The sequence below is a fragment of the Gossypium arboreum genome, chromosome 7 (genome assembly GCF_025698485.1).
Source record: "Gossypium arboreum isolate Shixiya-1 chromosome 7, ASM2569848v2, whole genome shotgun sequence".
In the NCBI taxonomy this organism is placed as follows: Eukaryota; Viridiplantae; Streptophyta; class Magnoliopsida; order Malvales; family Malvaceae; genus Gossypium; species Gossypium arboreum.
This window is the reverse complement of record NC_069076.1, coordinates 96270888-96298757: the sequence shown is the minus strand read 5'-3', so window position 1 is coordinate 96298757 and position 27870 is coordinate 96270888. Positions and strand designations below refer to the sequence as shown.

The window sequence follows — 27870 nt, the reverse complement described above, 5'->3', positions numbered from 1 at the left end:
TAAACATAAAATGCTGTATAATAATCTACATACTTCATGCTCTTTCTCTCTTTTTTAAGTTAAACTTTTTTTAAGTTTATGAACTCTTTTAAACTAATGAAGAAAATGTAAGTTGTCATGTCAACCTCTTAAAAAAAAATAATAAAAATATATTGGCAAAATTAAGAATAATTTTAAAATTTTCTAACTTTGTTTACCGTTTCATTTACATAGTTTTTTTCCTAGGTGTGGCATAATCTATACATTGCCTTTATTGTTCTTGGGCGTTTGATGCCCGTTCTCTCTCTAATCTATTTGCAATTAATTTGTCTCTCTCAGACTGGCCGGCCGAGAATTTGTCCGATGCTGTTTGCTGGATCCCCTTAATCTCATCTGCTTCAATGATTCCATTTCAGTTTTATAAACAGAATCGCCTCTCTCTCAACAAGTCTCCATTCCAAGGTTACGATCCCTTTCCATCTTTCTTCCATGGATTCTTCGCTCGCCGCCATTTCTCTCCTCCTTTTCTCGCTTTTTTCCATGGTTTATACCTCCACTATCGGCGTCCAATATATCTCCAAACTTCTCCAAATTCAAGAGCGCGAGAGAGCTCCTCCTTCCTTCCAAGTCGCGGCGGCTCGTGGCGTTCTCCATCGCCTGCTTCCTTCTCACTCCTCCGCTTTTGAATTCCGTATCATTTCTAAGGTAGTTTTTAACTTTTGTCTTTTCGTTTCCAGTCTGTTTGGCTGCGTCTATAGCGAATTGAAGGGTTAAATTAAACTCTCTTATTGGCTGCCTGTTTCTTTTAGGAGAAATGTGGTGGTGAAGGAGCTTGTTTCATTATCAACAACCATCCTTCTTCTTATAAGTCCGGAGCTCCAGAGATTTTGTACGTAAATATTTTTATTTGTTTCACTACTTCTTGTATGTATCTATGTCAATTTGCATGTACGATATTTATTACATATTTTATTGATTATAAACTAATCTTCGCTGAATTGAGTTGTCCCGTTTATGAACCTTATCTGATGTATGTCAAATGGCTTCGTTTTTAACATCATAACACAGTGGCCCTTTCCTTTTTAGTCTTTAGACCTCAACATACTACATAGCAATTTCAACTTTCAAGACCTCAAGTTTTAAGTCAACATATGAGCTTCTCCTGGATTTTCACAGTGTTGTTAATTTAGCAGAGTGGGATCATAGAGTTTGTAGGCAATAAAACTTTCTCTACAATGTTTTGCCCGTAATTGAAATATATTTCAGTTCATTGTATTACACGACACTACTGTATACAGGGATGTCTATGTGCAATATATAGTTACTTTCTTGTTACTTCTTTTGCTGTTCTGGAGCAGAATAAGTGGTGTCACTGGGGTGGAAGTTTTGGCTGGTCTACACTGGTACTTAAAGTATTGGTGTGGTTCACATATATCTTGGCAAAAAACTGGTGGTGCACAACTATTTTCAATACCTCCGTTAGGCTCTCTTCCTCGTGTTCAAGTTGGTGGAATCTTGGTCCAGAGACCCATTCCATGGAATTACTACCAAAATGCTGTTACATCAAGCTGTGAGCTTCTGCTTCTATCTCTTAATAAGTTATTAATGCCTTGGAAAATATTTTGAAATATTTTTTGATGAAAAATATATGCATTTGTTTGCTTTTGGAAGATACTTTTGCTTGGTGGGATTGGGAAAGATGGGAACAGGAAATTGATTGGATGGCTCTCCAAGGTATCAACTTGCCACTAGCATTTACTGGCCAAGAAACCATTTGGAGAAAAGTTTTCCAGGTAATTTCCTTATATAAAGTTTTCAAAATTTGACTAACTTAGCAAACTTTATTCTTTTTTCCTGTCTTTTCACCTTTTCTTTCTTGTGGAGAAACGCTAGTCACATGCACAACCCTCCACCAGCAACTCTGTTCTCCATGCTCATGCATGTCCTCTTGAAAGATTTCTGGCATTGATGGGGATAGGATGACACTTAGTCTGCATCCATTTACTGGCTATATTGATAGTGTTTTTTTTCTTTTTTATGCTGGAATCACAAATGGTATCTGCATTGAGGTGGATGACATAATTGAGCATGGCTTATATGCTTGTTCCCTGCTCTTTCTGAACTTCTAGCTGAACCTTCTTTTAAATATTCCGGTACATAATACTAGTCTTTTAAAGTTTGTACAAAGTTCTATAGCTAGTGGTTAGATTGTGAATGCTAAATGTTCTTTGCATATAGATATAGTTGTCACTGACACTATCGAGGTTAAGACAAAGTCCTTTATATATATATAGTCATAGATTGCTTACTTCTGCTCAATATGCATTAATGCTGACCGAAAGGTGTATAATCAGTGCGCTAGTAGTACCTTTGTCATTCATTAATTCTTTATGTTCCCGGAAGTACTTATTATTAGTTTTATCTTCCACATACTAATAATGAGTTAAAATTATTTGTTTTTATTACCAGTAACAACCCGGGCTGTTTTACTTTTAAATTTTCATTAATAAAATTGGAGTTGGCCTCATTGGCTAGTTAGTTTGCTCTAGGAATTATTTTTGGATAACCATCATTGTTTCCAAAGTCATGAATAATGTTCTTGAGTTCTTTAGATTTTAGTATTTCTTATGAACTTTTTATCTGAAGCAGAAATTCAATATAACCAATTCTGATTTGGATGACTTCTTTGGGGGTCCTGCATTTCTTGCTTGGTCACGTATGGGAAATTTGCATGGGTAAGTAATTCGGAAAAATTTTAGAACTCTTTTTGTCTTTGGCTTGATTAATTTGGGTTGCCAACATTGTAAGTCTAATATTAAGGCATTTTAAGCTCAAGCTAATGGAAAGCATCTTTACCATCTTTACCTTCCTTTTTAGAGTATGGTTCCTCATTCCCCATCATTTAGATCATTAGAATAAATGCTGTGATACTTTTTCTGGAACGTTCTTTTAATGGCATATTGCAAAAACCCTAGGTAGAGAAAATTTGTATTGTTATGATAGTGTTGTAGTTTTGAATCTAATAAGTCGCAATTCAATGCCAGATGGGGTGGACCACTGCCAGAAAGTTGGTTTGATGGACAATTAACTTTGCAAAAGAAAATTCTTGCCCGAATGTATGAACTTGGAATGACTCCAGGTACCAGTTGCCATTCCCATCCATTTTCATCTTTCAGAAAAAAAGAAACAAGTTACTTTTCATTATTGTTCATTTTTCTTTAATGAATTAAATTTGTGAATGATGGAAAGGATGGAGAAAGAAAAATGAAGAGAAAGTTATGTATTGCTACTGATTATACATTTATTTATACAGGTGAACTCTATATACAAGGAAATGAATATTTTAATTAATCCTAATGGATCCCCTAATTGCTTATTGATTCTTTTCAGATCTCTAAAATTACATTAATATATAGGTAACACTCCTCGAGCTAGAGCATAGATATTAATCATGCCTAGCTTGTTACATAAGTAGTTAACTTGATTTCCTTTAGTGCCTTTAAGAACAAATCAATAAGTTGCTCTCCTGTCTTCACATAGCTAGTAGAGATTATATTATCTAGAATTTTCTCATGAATGAGATAGACTTGAGCCATTAGTTGGTTGCCCTTGCTTTTTCTTCATCAACTTAAAATCCATGTTGTGACACCAAAAATTCGAAAAAAGTGACTCAATCTTGGCAAAAATGGCATTTCTTGAAGTTGCCAAATAGTTTTTCTTGTTGGTTGTACTTCAAAAACATCTCTAAGATGCTGCAAATGTCCCTTAAGATCTTTGCTATGGGTTAGGATGTCATCAAAGTAAACCACGCCACACTTGCCAATGAATCTTTGCATCAAATGGTTCATCAACCTCATGAAAGTACTTGGGCCATTTGACAAGCTGAATGGCATCACCATCCATTCATATAACCCATGCTTGATTTTGAAGGCAATTTTTCACTCATCGCCATCATTTGGATTTGATGGTAACCACTCTTCAAATCCACCATTGAGAACACCTTGGATCCATGTAACTCATCAAGCATGTCATCCAGCCTTGAAATGGGGTAGCGATACTTAATTGTTATCTTGTTGATAGCTTGACTATTAACGCACATCCTCATAGTCCCATCCCTCTTTGGCACCAGTTGTAGTAGATACTTGGCTTTGGCTACTTATATAATTTTATTTATCTCTAAGAAGAGATAGAAAGGAGGGAGAGAGTAAAAAGAAGAAAAGAAAATTGTGTATTCCTTCTGGTTGTGCATGTATTTATACAAAGATAAACTCCATATACGGAATGAATAATTATAATCAATCCTAATTGATCCTATAATATCTCCCTATTGATTCTTTTCAGATCCCTATAATTATGCTAATATAAAACTAACAAATTGCTTTGCTCAATTTTCTGCTAATCTAGATTACGGAAAGCAAAAATCTTCTCTTAAGAACATAGTCCCTATTGTTCCTCAAAACGTACTATCATCTTTTCTTTTTGATTTTTGAATGAACGAAGAAGTCTTGATAATTTTCCATGAATTGTTCCATGGAAAAGTAGCCACTCCTTGGATTTTTGTTGACTGTAGCAAGATGCTCCCATCTATCAAGTAGGTATATTTACTTGGTTTCATCTGAATGAGGTCAAGCATTAAAAAAGATCAATTGTAGCATTAAACAAAAACAACTGATGGATATACAAATTTATAACAACTTCTTAGTAAGAAATAATGGAAAGCTTGGTTCTAATTACTGATTTGGAGTTTTGGCACACCTGCCATGGATCTAGGGAAGTTTTAAAACACTAATAACCTGTATCAATTTTTTCTTCCTACTTGATTTAACAGTTTCAAATTTTGTGAATACACTTTGCAGTCCTTCCAGCTTTTTCTGGCAATGTTCCTGCAGCATTTAAAGACATGTTCCCTTCAGCAAAGATAACACGCTTGGGTAATTGGTAAGTTACATAGCACTGTGAATTGGACAAATTAATTTGCTTTTTATGTCTCTCAATTATATTTTTGAGTTGTCAACTTTTCATTAACTCATATTTTCTCCAGATGCATCTTGGCAATAATATTTGCTTTGAAGTGTTGCAGGCTTGCAGCCTTAGGCTGTCTATTTTATCTAACTGTATATAGTAGGTGGAATTTAGACTTTCTTGGTCAGTTTGAGAATTTTTACAAAATTTAACAGAGGATTGGAACTTCAATAATTCATCTCAACTGGTCTTCCAGGTTTTCTGTTAAACCCAACCCTAAATGGTGTTGCACTTATCTACTTGATGCAACTGATCCCTTGTTCATTGAGATTGGGAGAACTTTCATTGAGGAACAACTGAAAGGTGTGCTCCTTCAATTCCTTGTTATTTATGTTCTTAAGCTTCATTTTTTTTCGTCTTTATCTTGCACTTGGAAGTTATTAGATGTTACTTTCCTTTCTATGAATGTTTTTTGCAATTATTCTGAACATTTTTATTGTTTGGGCTTACATCTTTGGTCAGAATATGGAAGGACAAGCCACATCTACAATTGGTAAGATTTTCATTTTTGAGATCCATATTGTTGGATTGTAATCAATAATCTTTGATATAGTGGTCATTCCAATCTGTGGAAATCGCTAAATTACTCCCTTACCCTTTACGTTGGCTTTGGTTCTGTTTCTGGAAGGCCTGATTTACTAATTTATTGCAATGAGCAGATGAGCTTCGTTTTATTATATTTCACACGCTTTGTTTTATTAGAAAATTACTTGAGAAAGACAAACAACCAATACTTGCTATGCTTACAGAAGTGTTTGATGCATTTAATGTTGTTATCTTAAATCTGTTCAAATCAATGGGCTCTGGTAAATTGGGATTAAAGGAAGCAGTTTATGAGGTCATTGTGGTTCCATTTTATTCTTTTTTGATTTAACATGTGAATTTCACTAGCATGGTGTGGCTTAAAATTTGTGAGTGGTGATTGTTATTATGCTTTTGTTGGCTCAGTGAGCTTATTTTCTATCAGTCTTGTTTTCACTTATTTATTCAATTGTTTCTTCCTCTCTACGTTTCTAGACTTGGCCTGATCCTCTGCTATAGGATTAAAATTTAAGACCACAATGACACTTGTATGGAACCTTTCATTCTATTTTTACATGTTTTCTTGTCTATAGAAATGATCTTCCATTGCAACTTTAGATTCAAAATTTTAATCAATTTATTAGCCCTTTTTTCACATCTCTACATTGTTTTCATATGTGCCTAACCATGTAGTGACACGTTTGATGAGAATACCCCTCCGGTGGATGATCCAGGGTACATCTCCTCATTAGGTGCAGCGATCTTTAGTGGAATGCAGAGTGGTGATGACAATGCAATGTGGCTAATGCAGGTCAAAAGATCATATCTCACTCACTTTAATATATAAAATGAGGAACCTCCTTTATCAGGAACATTCAAAAAAGTCCCAATCTGTCCATCTTTTTTCTATTAAATTCTTCATAAAGGTCATTCTGCACACATGACTATGCCATTGCATTCCTGACGACCTTATAGAGTTAATTACCTTTTGTCCTGATTTTCAAACTGATCAAAATTTATTCCATAGGGGTGGCTGTTTTCATATGATCCATTCTGGAGGCCTCCACAAATGAAGGTTATATCTATAGTTTTCTTTTAATTGTCTTTTAGTCACTACATTTCCAATCTCTAAATTCATCAGCTCTTTGTCTTATATGTCAATTTAGTTTTAGTATTTTGGTCCAATCATCTACAACTTGAATCAAAGTTGATGAAGCATTGTGGGAAACATAATTAGTATAAAGAGAGACAGGTGGGAGGGGAATGGCCCTGAAGTGTGTGGTCCTTTGTTTTGTTATGTTTCAATCATACATGCGATAATCAAGTGAATAATGCAAACATATGTCTGGCCTTAATATATGTTTAATCCAAATACGATAGCATTTAGTCACACTTCAGAGGTTGAAGGGAACTTACTTCACAGCTCACTAGATAGGTATATTGTATGTCAATGAAGTTTTATTTCCTTCCATCACCCAAATAGCAACTAATTTTGAACTTCTTCAGTGCTCAAAACAACATTCAAGATTTTCCTTCTAGATTATAAGATTTAATCTATATTTGTATTAAGTAAAATAAAAGAAAGGAAAGTTAAGGCAATGAAAGGAAAGAATTAAGTATTATTTTGTTTGGATTGTTAAAATTAACAAAGGAAAGGAAACTTTTTTTTAACAATATTTGTTTGGTTAAACAATGAACAAGAAAGGATTAAGTATAATATTTTTTTTACAATTATATCCTTTTCATATATAATTTGTATAAAAGATGAAGAGGATAAAATAGGTAACTTATCTCTTAAAAAACTTTTTTTCTTTTATGTCCCTAGCTTTCCCCCCAAATGGAGGTTAAAAAGTTAAGCCTTTTAGGGGAAAGCAAGGGATTCTCAGTTTCCCTTTCTTTCCTTTGCTTTAAATAAAGAAGTCAATCCAAACAAGGGAAAAGATCTTCCTTTCCCTCACTTTCCTTTCCTTTCCCCTCTCTTAGCCTAATACAAATATAAGGTTACATAATTAGCTTTCCCTGAATCTCTAATGATATTGTGGCATTATTGTTCAGAACTGAAGGATGTAAATGTTTTTTTCTAGTATGAAATTGGAAAATTTATGTACTTGTGTGTGCATTAAGATGAAATCATATTTTTGATATATGTTCAAAGGAGCATGTTCATACATTATCATGCATTCTAGCATTTTGTTTTGAAGAGAACAAAAACTAAAAGATGAATGTCTTGTTCATTGATTGGTAGTAACCATGCTTTTCTCAGGCACTTCTGCACTCTGTTCCCCTGGGGAAGCTGGTCGTCCTTGATTTATATGCTGAAGTGAAACCCATCTGGATTTCTTCAGCACAGTTTTATGGTGTTCCTTACATCTGGAAAGTTATCGTTGCATCACTTCTCTCTCTCTATCTCACAGACTCACATTTGTACAAGCAAAAACTAACATGTTGATGTATTCCTGTGTCCACAAGTTTTTATCAATAATTTTTATCCTTGCATAGTAGGAAACTATTAAGGACACGAGAATAGGATCAAGTCACAAGGCAATTGATGGGGATGTTGAAATCAATTGTCTTCTCTTTATCTAGTTTCCTGCAATGACCTATTGTGATTCATAGTTTAGCTTATCAAAGGGATTGAACCCATAGGCCTTGTTAGAGAGAGATCTAGATCTCTTTGGGGTTTTTGATAGAAATTTTGCTTATTTCATACATCCCTTAAAATTATGTCTCTGTTGCCTACCTTAAGGCAAGCAAAATTGAAGTATGGAACTTGTTCTCTTCTGTTTCTTATCTGATCTGTTGGCATCCTACTTTACAGGTGCATGCTACACAACTTTGCAGGAAATATTGAGATGTATGGAATTTTGGATGCAATAGCCTCTGGCCCTATTGAAGCTCTAACAAGTGAAAACTCAACAATGGTAAGCTGTACTACAGATTTCTTCCTTCAAAATACCATCAAACAGTTATTGAATGTCATAAGATCTGGCTGTTTCACCTTTTATATCAGTAAGCAATTTCTGTACAAAGTTGTTCTCATTTGATCATATCCTGCAACATTTACTCTTTGCATGTCAACTTGCATGCCTGCATGTACGAGTATTACATGTCATGCAAATGAGTTTTCTTGGAACTGACTAATACACTTCTGGCCTTTTGATATTTGCCATGATTTTTTTATATATTTATTTTTATAATATAAATCTGTTTCTGACTCCAATAATTTTGGTTAAGGTTGGCGTTGGAATGTCAATGGAAGGTATAGAACAGAATCCAATTGTTTATGATCTCATGTCTGAAATGGCATTTCAACACAAAAAAGTTGATGTCAAGGTAATTTTAAACTCTTACACGTCTGCAAATCAGATGTGCTATTCACCATTAGTTTTTTAATAAAATATGATGCATGTAAGTTTGGTAAAAGTTTCTAGATTTAAACCCAGGTTATGACAATTTTTTCTCTATGTAATAAGACAGATTATGAGTTCTGTTCTATATTAAGATTGTTTATTGGACAAGTCTGTTCCAAAGAAGGGAAAAGTAATCAAGTGGCAGGACAAGAATACGATTACTATTAATTGACCTTGAGCTCCATAAAGGACAAGCAAGAGGATGCGAAAGGAAGGGTGGAAAAAGAAGAGTGAATAGTTCTTCTAGTTGATTGGACAAAAAACTTGAAGGAATAGTGTGGGAGCTGGGAGACGTGCATTTTCAGTGGAGCTTACCAAATTCTAAACTAATCTGTCTCTTAACTAAAATACATTTTTCAGGCATGGATTGAATTGTATATAGCAAGGCGTTATGGACGGTCATCTCCTTTAATAAGAGACGCATGGAATATATTATACCACACAGTCTACAATTGCACGGATGAAGCCTATGTAAGTTCTTAAACTTGAAATGTTTTTTTTTCCCTCCTTTTTCCCCTTCTGCTGTGTATAGATGCATCAGGGTGGGCATGATTCATGGTCCACTGGTTCCATGAGCTTGACTGACTTGAAAGCTATAATCACAATAGAAAATAGTCCCTCAATCTTCATTAAGTTTTCTGCCAAGTATTATATACAGAATGGTTTTTTTTCTGTACACAATTCTGAGCATATATTTATCATCTTAATCTTTATATAGTTGATAAATGAAAACATTTGAGCAGGACAAAAATAGGGATGTTATTGTAGCATTTCCAGATGTCAATCCATCCCTTATTTCATCACCACTTGAGATGTATCCACATTATGGTAAACCAACTTCAAGAAGGGCCATTCTAAGGGAGAAAAAAAATGCATATGAGCAACCTCATCTATGGTATTCAACTTCTGAAGTGATAAAGGCATTAGAACTTTTTATTGCAAGTGGGAAAGAACTATCAGCAAGCAATACTTACGGGTAGATTATTTGGTTCCAATACACTGTTTTAGCAATGCTTTGCCAGTTGTGACGTATCGTAGAACTTCTAGAATGTGCACTCTCTATTATCCATACTTCTTTCAATATTTTTTTTAATGGCACTCTACTTTTGATGCCCAGCTATGACTTAGTTGACCTGACTAGACAATCTCTGGCTAAATATGCAAATGAGCTTTTCTTAAAGATCATTGACGCCTATAAGTTTAAAGATGTTGACAAAGTCACCTCTCTCAGTCAAAAGTTTCTAGACCTTGTTGAAGATATGGACACTCTTTTAGCATGCCATGATGGATTTCTTCTGGGACCTTGGCTAGAAAGTGCTAAACAACTTGCACAAAATGAAGAAGAAGAGAAACAGGTTAGAATCCCTTTTAAAGTGTTATATAAGCTATTCAAAATGCAAGCATGTTTTGGATTGACGTGATCTGAAAATACAGTTCGAGTGGAATGCAAGAACTCAAATAACCATGTGGTTTGACAACACAGAGGAGGAAGCAAGTCTACTTCGTGATTATGGTATTTTTACCTCTCACTGCCTGAGTCTTGTTTTTATCTTTCAACCCCAGCTTATTTATATCCTTAAATGAGTTTCATGGTTGTGGTGCAGTATTACCTTGACTTTTTACTTTTCCCTAAATATTCATGTCCTACTATTGTTTTCTACGCATATTATATCCATGTCGACACACACCTGTATTTGATGTTTATCTGGAGTCTGGATAACATAGATGGTGCATATACCTTGGACTTACGTGCTTTATTAAACCTTTCAAAGTTGCAGTGCCACAATTTTCCAATTCTCTTTTTTCTTGCATTGGTTTAGGAAACAAGTATTGGAGTGGACTTCTACGAGATTATTACGGCCCCCGAGCAGCAGTATATTTCAAAATTTTGATAGAAAGTGTAGAGAATGGCGAGGACTTCAGGCTACATAAATGGAGGAGGGAATGGATAAAACTAACAAACAATTGGCAGAGTAGTCGGAAACTGTTTCCGGTGAAGAGCAGTGGAAATGCTGTTAGCATATCAAGGTCACTGTACAACAAGTATTTAAGGTCAGAGTCATGAACCATACTACCATAAATTGAACAAAATTTTCTGTTGCAGAACAGTTGATCAAAATGAACTCTTCTAAGGGAAAACATGCTAGAATTAATTACCTGATGTAGCAAAAATATATTGCAAAAGATCATGGCTACGTTGTACTCCCACTGCTTTAACATTCTAGCACCATAGCATGCTACAATTCCCAAACTTTCTTTCTTCGTCTTATCGTTTTTCTTTTTTTATTTGGGCAGACTACAAATTTAAAATACTTAAGTTTAAATTATGTTTTGATCACAAATTTTTAAAGTCCTAAAATGGATACTAATGTTATCGAATTGTTACTATAATAGCCAATTTTGGCCCTAGAATAATAAAACAAACAAAACCCAAATAACCAAATAAAAAAGTCTAAATTTTAAGTCTATTTACAACAAATATGTGACCCAACATTTTATGGCCCAAAATAGAGAAAACAGCAGCAGCCCTTGCCCCAAGCATGCTGCTGCTGCCGAACTGTTGGTCTCCCCTCGGCCACCACGCCTCTGTCATGGCCGTTCCACGCACCTCTGAGAGCCATCTGACACCTGCAACAAATTAAATGCCAAATTAAATGCCACAAAAGCAACAAAAGAGACAAGCATAAACAACAAAGGAAATAGAAATAGAGGGTCGTTTGAATCGGCTTTTAAAAGGCCAAAATACACCTTTGTAGTTTTTTTTATAGACATTTTACCAAAACAAGAGTTAATCAAAAGAATAGACGATTTCGAAAGGTGATTATTGTTGAGTTTCGATTTTCATCCTTTTTACTTAGATTTGCTTCTTCTTTATTTCTTTTTCATTTTTTTTTACACACAAAACAATAATAAAGATAAGAATAATAAAAGTACCTTTGATTTATTGTTCGGGGTGTGCTCCGGTATGCTCTTGCCCATCCGTAGGTCGCCGAACCCCTCGGGGTCTGGCCATTGGCCGTGACGGACAGAAAGAGAGCCGAGGGGTCCCTCCGTTCTTTGTGGTACTGCAAGTCGTGAAGGCCCCGATTCCGTACTCGTTCGGTGAAGGACCGAAAGGGGCCCGTTTCACCTAACACCGGCCGCCGTTCATGGGTGTGGAGACACCCTCCGATGAACCCATGGCCGGCCATGGGGGAGGCTAAGAGGAGAAGAGAAAGAGGGAGAGAGAGAAGGAATGCTATCTGTTTTGTTTTCTTTAAAAACACTAGGGTAAAAAATGGAATAAACAAAAAAATTGGGCCTTTTATTTAGTTATGAAACGGCACCGTTTAGAAGGGGGGTCCGCGTGTTTCCCTTAAATGGGAAATTACCCACTTTGGTCCCCCCCCCTTTTCTTGATATTTGATTTAGTCCTGATTTGCTTTTTTTTTTAAATCTAGCCCGATTATTTTATTCCCTCTCTGATTTGATCCCTGGACTGAACATACGAAATGCAGCGTATTAAACTTGGAATATTACTCCAGTTGGTCTTCGTAAGTCTCAGAGCGTTTCAATTTAGTCCTTGGTGGCCTTTTTTTATTATTATTTCAAATTTATACCTTGAAATGCTGATTCATTTTCATCTATATCCTAAATTCATTCAATTCATTCTCTTTATATCTATCTTAGTCTGTTTTAATACACAGTTTGTTCATATCATTATTATTTATTGTTACTCATTTTAATATGTTGTTTATTCTAATTATTACTGTTTATCTCAACTTACTTTATGTATGTATTATTTATTTATAATCCTTACTTATTATATTTGTATATATATACCATTTATTTTAAGTTTCTATATGTTTGCTATTATTTCAAAACTGTTTTTGCCATATATTTATTTCAAATTATATTACGTCGTTTATTCTTTAGTTATTATGTATTATGTATTTCTAATAATTTTTATATAACATATTTAAATTATTATTATAAAGTATATTTATATTGTCTATTTTAATCTTTTTACGTATTATATATTTTAAACTTTATATTTATAATTTTAAATTAACTTATATATTATTTAGTTTAAAGTTATTTTATACCTTATTTTAAACCCATTCTACTTATTCCATGTTATCTATTTTACACTTTTAATTATATATATCACCCATTTTAAAATTATTCATATGAATCTTTTGTAACTTACTTTATATAATATAGGTTTTAAAATTCTCTTACATCATTCATTTTATAAACTCGCTTTATGTGTTATTCATTTTAAATTGTTTTATTATTTATTGTAAAATTTTATATATGTTATCAATTTTAAATCGTTATATCTATTTTTATATATATACTAATTATTTCTTTGACGTATTGTATCTTACTTATTTTAAATTTTCTTTTACATATATTCTATTTTTTTTGTACATTATTGATATTAATTTTTTTCACATTATTTATTTTAAATTCATTTCTTATGATCATAAAATTTGTTTTATACTTTATTCATTTTAATTTGCTTTATTTTTTTAAAAATGGTTATATTTTATTTAATTCATTTGTCTTTGATTACTAGTGATTAATGCCTAAGTGATATATGTTATGTGAATGTTACCATTGTATGTATTATATTTGGTTTATTCGTATTTTCATTATTGTCATTTGCTTGTATAAACATTGTATTTATGTTGTATTATCCGTGCTCTCGATATATCTTTGTTTTATCTAGCCTAAGTCGTATCATACATTAAGCCCAATACATTTATCTAATAAATCATTTTATTTTAATCTAACAAATACACGTCGTTTAAATATCGTACTCGTTATATTCAAAAATGAAATTTCCCAAATAAGTCAATGGTTTACATTTTGGAACATCGAGGAATTGTGTCTTAACTTACGGGATTTCGATTTTCTCATTGTTTCTAAATAGCAAATATCCTTTTCGAGTTTTAAAACACATGGATTTCCAATTAAAGTTAAAGACAACTTGCGCTCGGGAGTTCATGGTATTGTGTCCTAACTTACGGGATGTGATACTTCGATATCTCAAGACGAGGAAATCTTTAGCAATCACTTTGATTTAATTCGAACTTTTTAAAATTAATGTTAATAAAAAGGATCGTATTTCAAACTCATTCTCGATTCTCAATTTTTGACATTAAGGCACTAACTAATCAATTCGGTACCAATTTTTGGGCGTGTTGAGGGTGCTAATCCTTCCTCGCACGTAACCGACTCCCGAACTTATTCTCTTGGATTTCGTAGACCAAAACGCCATTTTAGTTAAACTAAAATGTTTTATTAAAAACAAAGGTGATTCGATTGCACCTAATAAATATCGGTGGCGACTCCCGTTTTAATTTTCATTTTCAAACAAAGTCGATTCCTGTTTTCAAAATGATTTCGACAGTTACATTTTAGTCATTCAGATGAAGTTTAGGTCATATTGCACAGTTAGTCCTTATATTTTCTAAGCAATTTTTTGTTTTACTTACTCTTTTTTTCCCCTTAACTTCTCTTCTTTCTTTCTTTTTCTCTCTTCTCCTTTCATAAGTCTAAAGATACAAAAGAAAAGGTTAGACCAAAATAGCATACGAAACTGTATGGGCACTGGGCAATATACCATATAACAACAATCTGAACATAGAAAGAAAATGTAAACTGATTACTAAAACAATGGTGCACCAAAATGTTAGAAGGTGCGGCCAGCTCCGTTTATAAATAATTTCACTATATTGATATAAAAAATGGAAAGGGAATGTCATAAAGAAGAGAAGAAACTTAATCCTTTGATATGATATGAAATGAACTGCTTACATGAAAGCACACTAAACAATCCGATATTTTAAACTAAGAGCTAATATTTTAAACTTGACATGAGTTAGCTAAAAAAATAACTCTATTGACTGATCAAGTCATTTTACAATTAGCTTTCTTATTTGAGTTTGAATTTAACTTCTTCTTTTTTTTTTTTTTTATATAGGAGTTTTGTTAATGGTTTATATATATAAATAGATGTTCATTTAAGAAATCTTACATAGCTATCTTTTTCATAAAGGTATCAAAACCTTGAAAATTCCTCCACCAGAGTCTCGGTCCTCTAGCCTTTTTTTTTTCCTCACCTCCAACCCAACCATAGTTAACATATTCAAATGTCTCGGCCAATGCATTTGACTATACACCCTAAACCTAAAAAAAATGATATCAAGTTAATATTTCAAATATTTCACCCTTTAGTAGAAAATATTTTCAATCAGAGTCTAGGACCCTATATTTCTTCCCATATGTATAGAGAATCTCAAAATATTCACCCTTCACCCCCCAAAAATTGTTGCTCTTGCTGAACATTGTTGACACATAATTGAAACAACCGAAAATTTATTACACTTCTTCAAAATTATTATTTTTTTATTATAAATTGTTCGGTGATAAAATAAATTATGAAGCATTACAAGATTTTGGTTGACTTGTTATACATGGCTTAAATCATATAATCAATAAATTTGAAACACATTCTCGACTATGTGTTTATTTAAAATTCTCTATAATTCATCACCGTCATTAATATTTTGATACAATATAAAATAAAAAAATTAGAGATGTCAATTTTTTTTAGACATTTTTCCTTTCAAAAATATTTTCTCTAAGATTAAGAAACATATTTCAAATACCGATAGAGATTTTAGTGCTTTATCCAAAAATCTCTTACCAAAAATATTTACCTCAATTACCAACTCCTCTCCACTTATTTCACTAGAAATTGCAAATCCCATCATCAGTCTTCAAGTACACAAATTTCAACAAGATACCTAACTTCATAACTCTTATTGTGCCCAAAAGAAAATTCATCAAATTCAAGTATTTCATACTTAAATTTGAACTCTTCTTTTTCCCTTCAATCTCTCAACCCTACCCATAAAACTCACCCATCTTCACTACAAACTTCTCCCATCACCTCTTCTCAAAAAAAAAAAAAAAATAAATAAATAAATAAATCCATCTTTTCCTACATCTAGTCATCATTTATCCATCCAAGCAACTGGATCTCATCCCACTTCTGCCACTCAAACTTCTTTACCTTTTACCTCTAATTCTATCTCCTACCATATCGCCAACCAATCCCCCAGCTCAAAACATCTGCTTATTTGAACTATCTCCACTAGTCATCCCTATTATTTACCAGCCAAATCGAATCATCAGTAGCTCTCAAAACCAAAAAAAGTTTTTGATTATCTAGCTCGCCTTTCTCCCATACCCGCCTCTTTCAAACAAGCCACCAAATATCCACTGTGGCAAGCAGCCATGCAAGAGGAGTTTGATGCCTTAAAAAGCAATAAAACTTGGACCCTTATACCCCGAGATCCAAATGCCAATGTAATTAATTGCAAGTGAATTTCAAAATCAAGTAAAAATTAGATGGGTCATCGACTTGTTACAAAAGAATACACTCAACAAGAATGTGTGGACTATCATTCTACTTTTAGTCTATAATTAATCCTACAACCATTCACCTTGTACTATCGATTGCTATTCAAAATCAATGGCCACTACAACAGATTCATGTCAACATTGCTTTTTTACAAGGTCATCTTGATGAACATGTTTATCTGAGGTAACCACCAAATTTTGAAGACTTGACCGTGTTTGTCAATTCAAAAAAGGTAACCACCAAATTGATGACATAGTTAAAAAAACACTACTCAAATAACCTTCATGTGTGACCTTAAACTTGAGGGGATGTATTGTTTAGAAGTTTTGTTGATAGTTTGTGTATAAATAGATTTTCATTCAAGGAATATTACACAACCCACTTTTACCTTTTTCATAAAGTTATCTACTTCTTTAAACTCTTGGATTCTGAACTAAAAATGAAGAAAGGTTAATTCGAACATTAAGAAACCTTGATCACTACTGAAATTAAATAATTGGTCCAATCAAGTTTATAAGTAGGGCGGTTATTTGTATTTATCATGCAAAGCACAAAGCTTTTTTTCATTACAAGGGACATCTTAGAGACCTATCTCTCAATTTCTACAATAAAGAACTGCTATAATAACTGCCAAAATATAAATCTAAGTTGATGTTTCCCATGAAAAAGTTGATGCCATATGTGGTATCTATACACTATCAATGGTATCTATACAGCCTCCCCTTCCCAAAAGAAACTAAATTAAAATTAGACGCTTGCCTTTCTTTTTCACTTTACAAGCTTTCTTTTTCCCTCTGACCTTCTACTCCTTCAATTCCAAGAAAGCTTATTCTACTTTAAACATTGGACCATATCACTGTAACGCTTTAAACATGCCCTAGCACTCGCAACATCAAATTTGGAATGAAGATTCATCGCCAGAATGAAAATTCCTTTCAACATAAAAAGATATCTCACTTGTCCAACAGGAATAATCGTGGAGGACCCCGACATTCCTCGTAAGAATCTAGCACAATGTTTCAGGCGCAATTAGGGTACCAATCAATAATACATTTATCAACCAGTTTAGGAAATAGTGCCTTGTGCATGAAGACTTCACTATTCTATTTCAGAACCAATAAATAAATCGTTAATTAGATTCACCACTCAAAGCTGCCTCATCATATGGCATGATCACCATTCCCCTTCATTCATTCAATTCTTGCATATCAAACATGGTTTTATGGGAAGGCAAAATGCATCTATGCATACCATTCATGGCAACTTCTAAAAGGAGATAATAATGAAAAGATACATCTTTTGGTTTTTCGTTATACGAACAAGCTTTCCTTTTACTCTAGATGGTGATAACAAAAGCAGAAAGAAACTTGAAATAGTAATACCTATATCATACGCACCAGACACTCAACCTCCATCAAACTAATTTAATTTTTAAAATAAATGTACACTTCTAATTGCTAATAACGCAATCATGTATAAAAACATAAGAAACCAATATGTATGTCTAAGTGCCTCCATTGTGACAAGAAATGGCAATATAAACTAAGGCTAATAAGAAAATAGTGAATAAAAACATCTTTTAATAACATTTCCATAAATATATGGCTTAATTGAATAATAAGCCGTCAAACTATACTTTTTTTTTGTCGGGTACCCTTTCTTTTTTTTTTTTTTAGAGCAAAAGGCCATGAAGGTTAGTCCTTCATTCATAACCTTAAACATCATTAATCACAAGGTCATAAATAGAGAAAGGGTAATTTAACCCAAACGTGAGAGTATCCTCACCCTTATAGGCCCACACGGCTAAGATAGTCTGTAACTTCATTACCCGAATAGGCTACATAAGAAAAAACCCAAGAGTCGAATCAAACATCAAGTTTTTGGTCTTTAACAAAATATAATATGGCCAAAAATAGATAAATCAAGACAATCAGATCAAAGTTTATTAACAACTGAGACAACATCACTCTTAAGTATCACACAAAGCCCATGGAATAATGTGGCAAATGAAACCCACCTATAACTGCACCAGCCTCATTCAATCACCCTTTGCGTATATTTGTCATGTAGAAAACCATCCAAATCCTGAATCATCAGTCTGTTAGAAACTAGGTAAGAATATTAAAAAATTGATTTGAAGAAAAGAAACAACTGAAAACAAATAGGTTGCAAACTGAAAAACTGATTCAATTTCTGAATGATGAATTACATGATCTCTTTTCTATTCTTCAGTAATGTGTTTATATAAGCTATATAAGCTTTGAATAATTAATCTGAAACTGCTTACTCACTTGCTTAACTGACTAACAACCTGCTAACTATATGATCCTTAACATTTACCCAGCTTTCCTGTGGGTAATATCTGAAGAAGGGTTCAAAATCGAGCAAAATACGTCACTGAAAGTGGTTTGGTAAGTATATCAGCTACTTGGTCACAAGTCGGAACCTCACCTACTACAATAGCCCATCTGTTACTTTCTCGCGAACAAAGAACAGGTCCAACTCAACGTGCTTGAACTTAGAATGTAAGACAGGGTTAGCCGCAACAGCTACTGCACTGGAGCTATCACAGCAAATAGTAGGAATATCAGCCGACTTGACTTGTAGCTCTTGAAATAACGAAAGCAACCAGACAACTTCAGTAGTGGTTGCGAAAATACTATGATATTCTACCTCAGCCGTAGAGCGAGCGACTACTTGTTGTTTCTTAGACCCCTAAGATATGTGAGTGGAGCCAAAATAAACACAGTAGCCCGAAGTGGACCGGCAGTCATCAAAATCTAGCCTCCAGTTGGCATCGGCATAAGCGCTTAACGATAATCGAGCAAACGGCCCAAAAAACAACCCCGAAATCAGTAGTGCCACATAGGTATCGCAAAACGCGTTTTAGAACGGCCATGTGAACATTGGTAGGGTTATGCATAAATTGACATAACTGGTTTACGACGTATGCAATATCAGGACGAGTAAGTACTACGTACTGAAGTGCACCAGCAAGTCACCATCGAGGTGTGGACACTCTTCGCACTAGTCATCGACGCTCGACCAAGGATATCACGTATGTATTTTGCCTGACACAAATGGAGACACCAGGAGGAAGACCAACGAACTTCGATCCTAAGAAAATAGTGAAGATTACCTATGTCCTTGAGTGGGAACTCATCATTCAGCAAACGAACAAACCAATCAATAGTGGTAGACAGGCTACTAGTGATAATAATATCATCGACATACATCAGGACATAAAGAGTGGAGTCAGACTGGATACGAATAAACAAGGACGCATCAGATCTGGAAACGAAGAAACCAATTGACACAAGAAACTGCTTCAGCTTTTCAAACTAGGTACGGGGTGCCTGATGAAGGCCATACAAAGCTTTCTTCAGACGACGCACAAGTGGCTTGCCAGTCGAATCATATTGAACGTACCCTGGAGGTTGCTGCATAAATACTTCAGTATCCAACTCACCATTTAAAAAGACATTGTTTACATCTACTTGTCGAAAAAACCACCCTCTGGACACAATAATTGACAGAATAACGCAAATAGTGGTAGGCTTGACAACTAAACTGAAGGTTTTTTTGAAATCACACCTAGGAACCTGATAACGACTCTTAGCTACCAATCTGGCCTTTTGTTGGGCAATAGTACCATCAGGATTTCTTTTAATCTTGAATAACCACTTGCACCCAATGACCTTGCGGTTTGGTGGTAAAGGAATAAGCTCCTAGGTAGAGTTACGAATAAGGGCATCATACTCTGCCTGAGCAGCAGCTCGCTACTCAGTAGTAGAGAATGCTTCCACTATTATGGACGGTTCCATAGCTTCAACAATCACAGCTTTGGGCTTGAAAATTCCTGCTTTGGCTCGAGTCACTATCGGGTGAGTGTTGATGTCAGCCAATACATTGGTTGAACCACGAGAAGATGAAGGAACACATTTCGCATGTCTGGTTGAACCGTAAGTATCATTAGGCAAAGGACTAGACTCATGGGTATGACTTGGGCCAGTCGGAGGTGAGTCAGTCGGTGACAACCCATTCCCAGCAGATGACGAGTTAGATAGATTCGGGAGCTGTGATGAGTGGTCTACAAGAGGAGCAGAGACTTTCTAAACAAGAGGAAAAGTGGTAGTTACAGACACACCAGACTCCCGATCCGGAGTGTTAAAGTCATGTTCAGAAAAGAAAAATTTACTTTCATAAAAAGCATGTCTTGAAACAACAATCTTACCATTTGGAAGACGACATTAATATCCCTTATGTTAAGTACTGTAACCCAAAAAGATAGAAGGTTGTGACCGAAATTCTAGCTTATATGTCATATACAGACGTAAGTAAGGATAACAACAATAGCCAAAAACCCGTAAATGATCATAAGAGGGATCACAACCATACAGGGCTTGGAAAGGAGACTGTCCATGTAGAACTGCAGTAGGAAGGCGATTGATAAGATGTACTTCACAGAAAAACGCGTAGTCCTAGTATTCCATGGATAGATTCACTTAGGCCAATAGTGTGAGGCTCATTTTCACAATGTGTCGATGTTTGCTTTCAGCAACAGATAAACATGTTAATTTACATGATTCTTGTGTTTAATTTGGCTTATTTCTAAATTAATCCCTGCTTAATTGGTGTTTTTAGGGATTAATCTTGTCAGGGATGCAATTGGTCAAAAACGAGCAAAAAGTGGTCAAATTGAAAGACAAATCGTTGAGTTGGGGCCAAATCATAAATATGGGAAAGCCAAGGATTTAACATCGATTTTGACTTTGTAAAAAGCTAAAAATAGGAGATATTATTTTATTATTTATTATTTATTATTTATTTTATTAATTTAGCTTTAGCCTATTTTTAGTAAACCCTATGTATATAAATAGAGGCTTTTAGTTCTTAGAAAATCATCTCTTGTTTTTGTATTCCTACTTCTATTTGGAATAAAAATACTCTCTTTTTTCCCTTTTCAAATTGGAGTTTAGCATTCTGCCACTTTTTCACTTGGTTTTGTTTCTTTTCTAAAATTGGGCTAATTGCCTTTCAAGTGTTTTTCCTTTCCAATTTCCATCACCATAATCATCAATCTTTTTTTCCAAACTCAAAAAGTACGAACAATTTCATGCTTAACTAAATTCCATCTTAGCTTTAGGCCGGTGTTCTTTCCGGTCAAGAATCGTGAGATTCATACTCACGCCTAAAATTCTTCCAATCGGTATTCACATTTTTCCTAAGTATCATGATTGACAACTCATCCCTTAAGGATAATTCGATTTCAAGTCAAAAAGAGCTCGTTGGGTTGGAGTCGTGTTTCCTGACAGTTGGAGAAACAAATCGGCCGTACTGTATTTGGATTTCCGAGAACAAATCGAGGAAAAGGTGATCGGGTTTAGACGAGTTGAGGCCGTTAATTCGATTTGGGTTCTTCAGAAGGCAAGGCTGCCAGAATCTTGAATCGAGAACACGTGTATCTCGGTTAGATAATCGGTAAGGGTTGGTTTGCAAGTCGTATCGGAAAAAGCTACGAGAGGAAGAATTGGTGGTTAGGACGTTCTTAACCACTATAACCAACTTATCGTTTGAAGGAGAAGATCAATTTTCGAGGATGGATTCTCAACATGGAATTTACTGAGTCTAAGGCTAAGGCTCATTACATTTGATTGCAAATCCCAATTTAATTTCTGATTTATTTAATTATTTATCTTAGCAGTTTTGATTATTTAATTTCTAATCAATTTCAAAATCCCCTACTTTACTTATTTATTTGCTTATTTTTCAGCTGATACATTTTGAGTCGTGGGCCGACTCTAGCCACAACCCTTGACTCGACATTCTGTTCATAAGCTAAACTCGAAAGTTGATTAGAGTACCAATCCCTGTGGACTCGACCCTACTACCACTCTTACTACTATCCAGAGTATTTAATAGGAATTATATTTGGTGGATTCGACGCCCATCAAAATTTGGCACCGTTGTCGGGGATTGGAGATATTTTCTAACTTTTGTTTGTCTACCTTATGACTAGATCAGAACCGAGAAATCTAGGATTTAAGCCAGAAATTGAGAAATTGGCCCGACAACTACGAAGAGAAGCCATACGACGTGGTAAACAGCCAAATCCCAGATTTGAAACTATATCTTACGCCAAAAAAATTTTTGACGAACCAGACGAGATGGCCGAACAAATTATACGCCAGCTCGCAGCAGCACCGGATGAACAACAGCCCTCATGTATAACCTATCTGGCAGGAGGAACGCCATTCGAGCTAAAGTCGGGTTTGATCCACCTACTACCCATTTTTCGTGGATTACAGAATAAAAACCCACACACCCACCTTAAAGAATTCCATATACTATGCACAAGCATAAAGCCTTAGGGAGTAACCGAAGACCAAATCAAACTTCGTGCTTTTCCTTTCTCACTAGCCGACTCTGCTAGAGAGTGGTTATTTTATTTACCTCCAGGATCTGTCAGCACATGGTCTGATATGTCTCGTTTGTTTCTTGACAGGTTCTTCCCTGTAGCCCGAGCGGCCGAACTAAGAAGGGATATCGTAGGAATCCGTTAGAAGGACACTGAATCGCTCTTCGATTACTAGGAGCGATACAAAAAGTTGTGTGCGAGCTATCCATAACATGGATTGAATGAGCAGTTACTCTTGCAGTATTTTTTTGAGGGTTTACTTTCGATGGAAATGAAGATGATAGATGCTACAAGTGGAGGGACACTCGTTAATATGACACCCTAGAGAGCGAAAGAGTTGATTTCAACCATAACTGCCAACTCTCAACAATTCCGACTGGTTACAGAACCCACGAGACGGGTTCATGGGTTAAGTTCTTTGTCTCTAGAAGATAAGATTGATAAGCTGACTAATGTTGTTCAAACTTTACTTTTAGATAAAACAGGCCCAGCATAGTTATGCGGAATTTGCGCCAAGCCAGACCACCCGACGGACTCATGTCCAATTTTACAAGAGGGTTCGACAGAACAAGCGAATGTTATCGGGAACTTCCCAGGACTACCCCAAAGACGGTATGACCCCTACTCAAACTCGTATAATGTGGGGTGGAAGGATCACCCTAATCTCAGCTATGGGACAAATTCGCAGTTCAATCAAACGTTCCAACAAAGGCCGCCGCAGAATCAATAGATACCACCCCCGAAGTTATATTTGGAGGCTATAGTGGAAAGGTTAGCCAACAGTACTGAGAAGTTACAATAAAAAACTGACATGCATTTGCAGGAGTTGGACAAGCAAGTGAGCAAACTCGCGCTCATGGTTAGCCGTTTGGAGTCTCAAGGTAAGCTGCTATCCTAGACTGAGCCAAATCTACGACACAATGAAAACGCTATGATGCTAAGGAGTGGGAAGGTTTTGGAGCCTGTACATGATACAAGTCGCGGCCACGATACTAGTCGCACTCACGACGCTAGTCAAGATAGGGAGAAACTTGGCACAGAGGCTCCAGTGGAGTCGGTACCACAAAAGTCATTTACAGTACCACCTCTATTTTCCGGACGACTTGTCCAATGTAAGAAGGAGCGAGACGAGATGGAGATCCTCGACACCTTCCGAAAGGAGGGAGTATTAGAGACGTTCTTGTCGAGGTAAACGAGCTAATATTTCCTGAAGACTTCTGCATCATCAACATGGAGGATGACAATTTGGCCAATGCATCAGACATACTTCTCGGAAGGCCATTTTTGAGTACCGCACAAAAGAAAATTGACGTAAGAAGTGGGATACTCACTATGGAGTTCGATGGGGAAGTAGTAAAATTCAATGTTTACGAAGCCATGAACCGTCCTAGCATGATTTCTAATGTTTCTAATATTGATATTATTAATCCTTTAACTGAGTTACATTTGGAATATCATGACAAGGATGAGTTACAAACTGTCCTTTGCAGGAGTTTGGACTTTGATGCCATTAAGAAACTTGAAGAGAGGATAACTATTGAAGATTCTGTTCACAAAACAGTAGCTCATATGGAGGCATCGTAACTACAGAAAGCTTCAGGTAAAACCTTTGAATTATCTCCCTCACAGACTAAGCTCGTACCATCTGTTTTGCAGGCTCTGGAGTTGGAACTCAAACCACTCCCAAGCCACTTGAAGTATGCTTTTCTCGGTGAAGAAAATACACTACCAGTGATAATCTCGAGTAAACTCTCGAGGGTAGAAGAAGAAAACTTGGTACGAGTTCTTAGGGGCTATAAAGAGGTAATTGGATGGACAATAGCCGACATTAAGGGGTTGAGTCCCTCAACTTGCATGCAAAAAATTCAAGTGGTGGACAATGCTGTACCTAAAAGAGAGGCTCAAAGGTGTCTCAATCCGCCCATGATGGAAGTGGTAAGAAAAGAAGTCCAAAAGCTACTTGACGCCGGAATGATCTATCCTATTTCCGACAGTAGTTGGGTTAGCCCAGTCCACGTAGTACCAAAAAAGACCAGTGTGACTGTAATTGAGAATTCGGCAGGTGAGATGGTTCCCACTCGGGTCCAAAATGGGTGGAGAGTCTGCATCGATTACAGGAAGTTGAATTCCTTAAATCAGAAAGATCACTTCCTATTTCCTTTTATTGACCAGATGTTAGAACGCTTAACTGGAAAGTTTCACTATTGTTGTATTGATGGTTACTCAAGGTTTTTCCAGATTCCAGTGGCACCGAAGGATCAGGAGAAGACGACGTTTACGTGCCCATTTGGCACATTCCTTACAGACGGATGCCGTTTGGACTCTGTAATGCACCAGCCACTTTTCGGAGGTGCATGGTAAGTATATTTTCAGACTAAGTTGAGAAAATTTTCAAAGTGTTCATGGACGACTTTACTGTATATGGTGAGTCCTTCGAGATATGTCTGACTAACCTTGCAAAAATTTTGGAAAGATGCTTAGAATTTAATCTTGTTCTAAATTATGAGAAATGCCATTTTATGGTAGACAAATGATTAGTTCTAGGTCATATTATTTCTGCAGGGGGAATTTCTGTCGATAAAGCAAAAATCGAAATCATTAACTCACTACCATACCCCACTACTGTGAGGGAGATTCGATCTTTCCTCGGTCATGCAGGTTTCTACAGGCGGTTCATTAAGGACTTTTCGAAAATTGTGCAACCCCTTTGCAACCTAGTACAGAAGAATAAGAAATTTGAGTTTGACCAATTATGCAAAGAAGTGTTTGACACGCTCAAACATAAACTCGTTTCGGCACTTATTGTTCAACCATAGAATTAAAGTTATCCTTTCGAGATAATGTCCGATGCTAGTGACTATAGCGTGGGAGAGTCCTTGGACAAAGGATCGAGAAGGAACCACACGTCATCTCCTATGCCTCTAAAACTTTAGACGCTGCCCAAATCAATTATTCAACCACTGAAAAGGAGTTTCTAGCTATAGTCTTTGCCTTAGAAAATTTTCGTTCATATTTATTAGGAACTAAGATTGTGGTTTTTTTTTATCATGCAGCCCTTAGATATCTGATCGGGAAAAAGGAAGCAAAACCAAGACTTATAAGGTGAATACTACTTCTGCAAGAATTCGATCTCAAAATAAAAGATAAAAAGGGACGTAAAAATTTGGTGGCTAACCATCTAAGCCGAATTCCTCCATCAACGGACGTAACACCACTTAAAGATGATTTTTCGGATGAAAACTTGCTTACTGCCCAGACGATTTTTCCTTGGTATACAGATATGGTAAATTATCTTGCTACAGGTATGGTCTCTCCTAACCTTTCGCGATCTGAAAAAGACAAGATCAAACGTGAGTCTCGATACTATATTTGGGACGACCCCTATCTTTGGAAGTACTGTTCTGACCAGGTAATTCGCTGATGTATTTCTGAAACTGAGGTAAAATCAATTCTATCCTTTTGTCATTCTTATGCATGTGGTGGGCATTTTGGCTCCAAACGAACTGCGCATAAAGTACTTGAATGTGAACTACGCATAAAGTACTTGAATATGAACTGCGCAAAAAGACAAGATCAAATGCATATCTATTTTGTAAAACTTGCGAAAAGTGTCAAAAGGTAGGAAACTTGAGTCGAAAAAATGAAATGCCTCTAAACCCTGTACATGTCTGTGAAATTTACGATATATGGGGCATTAATTTTATGGGCCCTTTTTGTCTCATTGTTCGGTAATGTTTATATTTTACTTGCTGTTGACTATGTGTCAAAATGGGTAGAAGCAAAAGCCACTCGTCGTGCTGATGCCAAAACAGTAGTCAATTTTCTGTAAAGTTGTATTTTTTCTAGGTTTGGCACACCGCGAGCTTTGATTAGCGATCGAGGGACGCATTTTTGCAGCAAAGTAATTGATACACTCTTGAAAAAATACGGAGTGGTGCAACGAGTCACTACAGCTTATCACCCACAGTCGAACGGTTAGGCGGACGTGTCGAATCGAGAAATTGAGTTGATTTTGGAGAAGACCGTTAAGCCAGATAGGAAAGACTAGAGTTTCCGACTTAACGATGCATTGTGGGCTTACCGAATAGCTTATAAATGACCCATAGGTATGTCTCCTTATCGACTAAGTTTTGGTAAACCGTGTCATCTTCCCGTTGAGTTGGAACATAAGGCGTTTTGGGCGGTCAAACTATGCAACATAGAATTGGAAGCTGCAGGTAAGTATCGTAAATTAAATATCCAGGAACTTGAGGAAATTCGACGAAAAGCGTATGAGAATGCCCAAATTTACAAGGATAAGGTCAAAACGTACCATGACCAAAAGATAAACTGTAAACAATTTATGGTAGGCCAGAAAGTATTACTTTATGACCCTACATTAAGAATTTTCGCAGGTAAGCTTTAGACTAAGTGGTTGGAGCCTCTTATTGTTACTCACGTATTTTCACATGGTGCAGTCGAGGTCAAAAGCGAAGAATCCGGAAAAATCTTCAAAGTCAACGGGCAGTGATTAAAACCTTTTTATGAAAACTTCCAAGTCCACTTAGTTGAAGAATTGGTTCTTGAGGAGCTGGTTGAATAAATTTACAGGTCATCGAGCTAACGACATTAAAAAAAAGCTGTAACACCCCCTTACCCGAGACCGTCGCCGGAGTCAAGCATGAGACATTACTAAACTTATTTTAACACTTAAATAATTCTCGTAGTAAAATATCCATCTGCGTCACGGTCACTAAAAAAATCATATCTCGAGTTACAAAACTCGAAATCCAATTCTGTAAATTTTCCCTGAAACTAGACTCATATATCTACTTACTAATTTTTTTCTAGAATTTTTGGTCAGGCCAATTAGTACAGTTTATTAGTAAAAGTCTCCCCTGTTTTAGGGTTCGGCTACTCTAACCCCTGTGTACTACAAATCAAATTTCTTCCTGTACAAAAATCCAATGACTATTCTGTTTGTTTCAGTTAAAAATAGACTCAATAAGGAATCTATACATATAAAGTATGAGTCCTAATTATTTATACACAATTTATGGTGAATTTCTAAAGTCAGAATAGGAAATCTAAAAATTGCTCTAACCCTGTTTTGTTTCTTCCAT

General features: G+C 35.6%; 2 protein-coding genes across 2 annotated transcripts; one reads left to right on the top strand and one right to left on the bottom strand.

Moving 5' to 3' along the window:
* Positions 1–201: 201 nt before the first annotated feature.
* Positions 202–11184, top strand: LOC108455528 (alpha-N-acetylglucosaminidase-like). The gene is made up of 19 exons (XM_053030748.1): positions 202–684; positions 789–868; positions 1338–1549; positions 1651–1772; positions 2629–2714; positions 3024–3118; positions 4836–4917; positions 5198–5304; positions 5464–5494; positions 6217–6334; positions 6551–6598; positions 7787–7895; positions 8341–8444; positions 8758–8856; positions 9294–9404; positions 9677–9909; positions 10051–10288; positions 10368–10446; positions 10754–11184. Exons 1-19 carry the CDS (start codon positions 469–471, stop codon positions 10996–10998), a joined length of 2415 nt encoding a protein of 804 aa, XP_052886708.1. The 5' UTR covers positions 202–468; the 3' UTR covers positions 10999–11184.
* A 52-nt stretch (positions 11185–11236) lies between these two features.
* On the bottom strand, positions 11237–12237 carry LOC108455538 (uncharacterized). The gene is made up of 2 exons (XM_017754088.2): positions 11868–12237; positions 11237–11561 (listed from the first exon to the last, which is right to left on the bottom strand). Exons 1-2 carry the CDS (start codon positions 12122–12124, stop codon positions 11429–11431), a joined length of 390 nt encoding a protein of 129 aa, XP_017609577.1. The 5' UTR covers positions 12125–12237; the 3' UTR covers positions 11237–11428.
* Positions 12238–27870: the final 15633 nt, after the last annotated feature.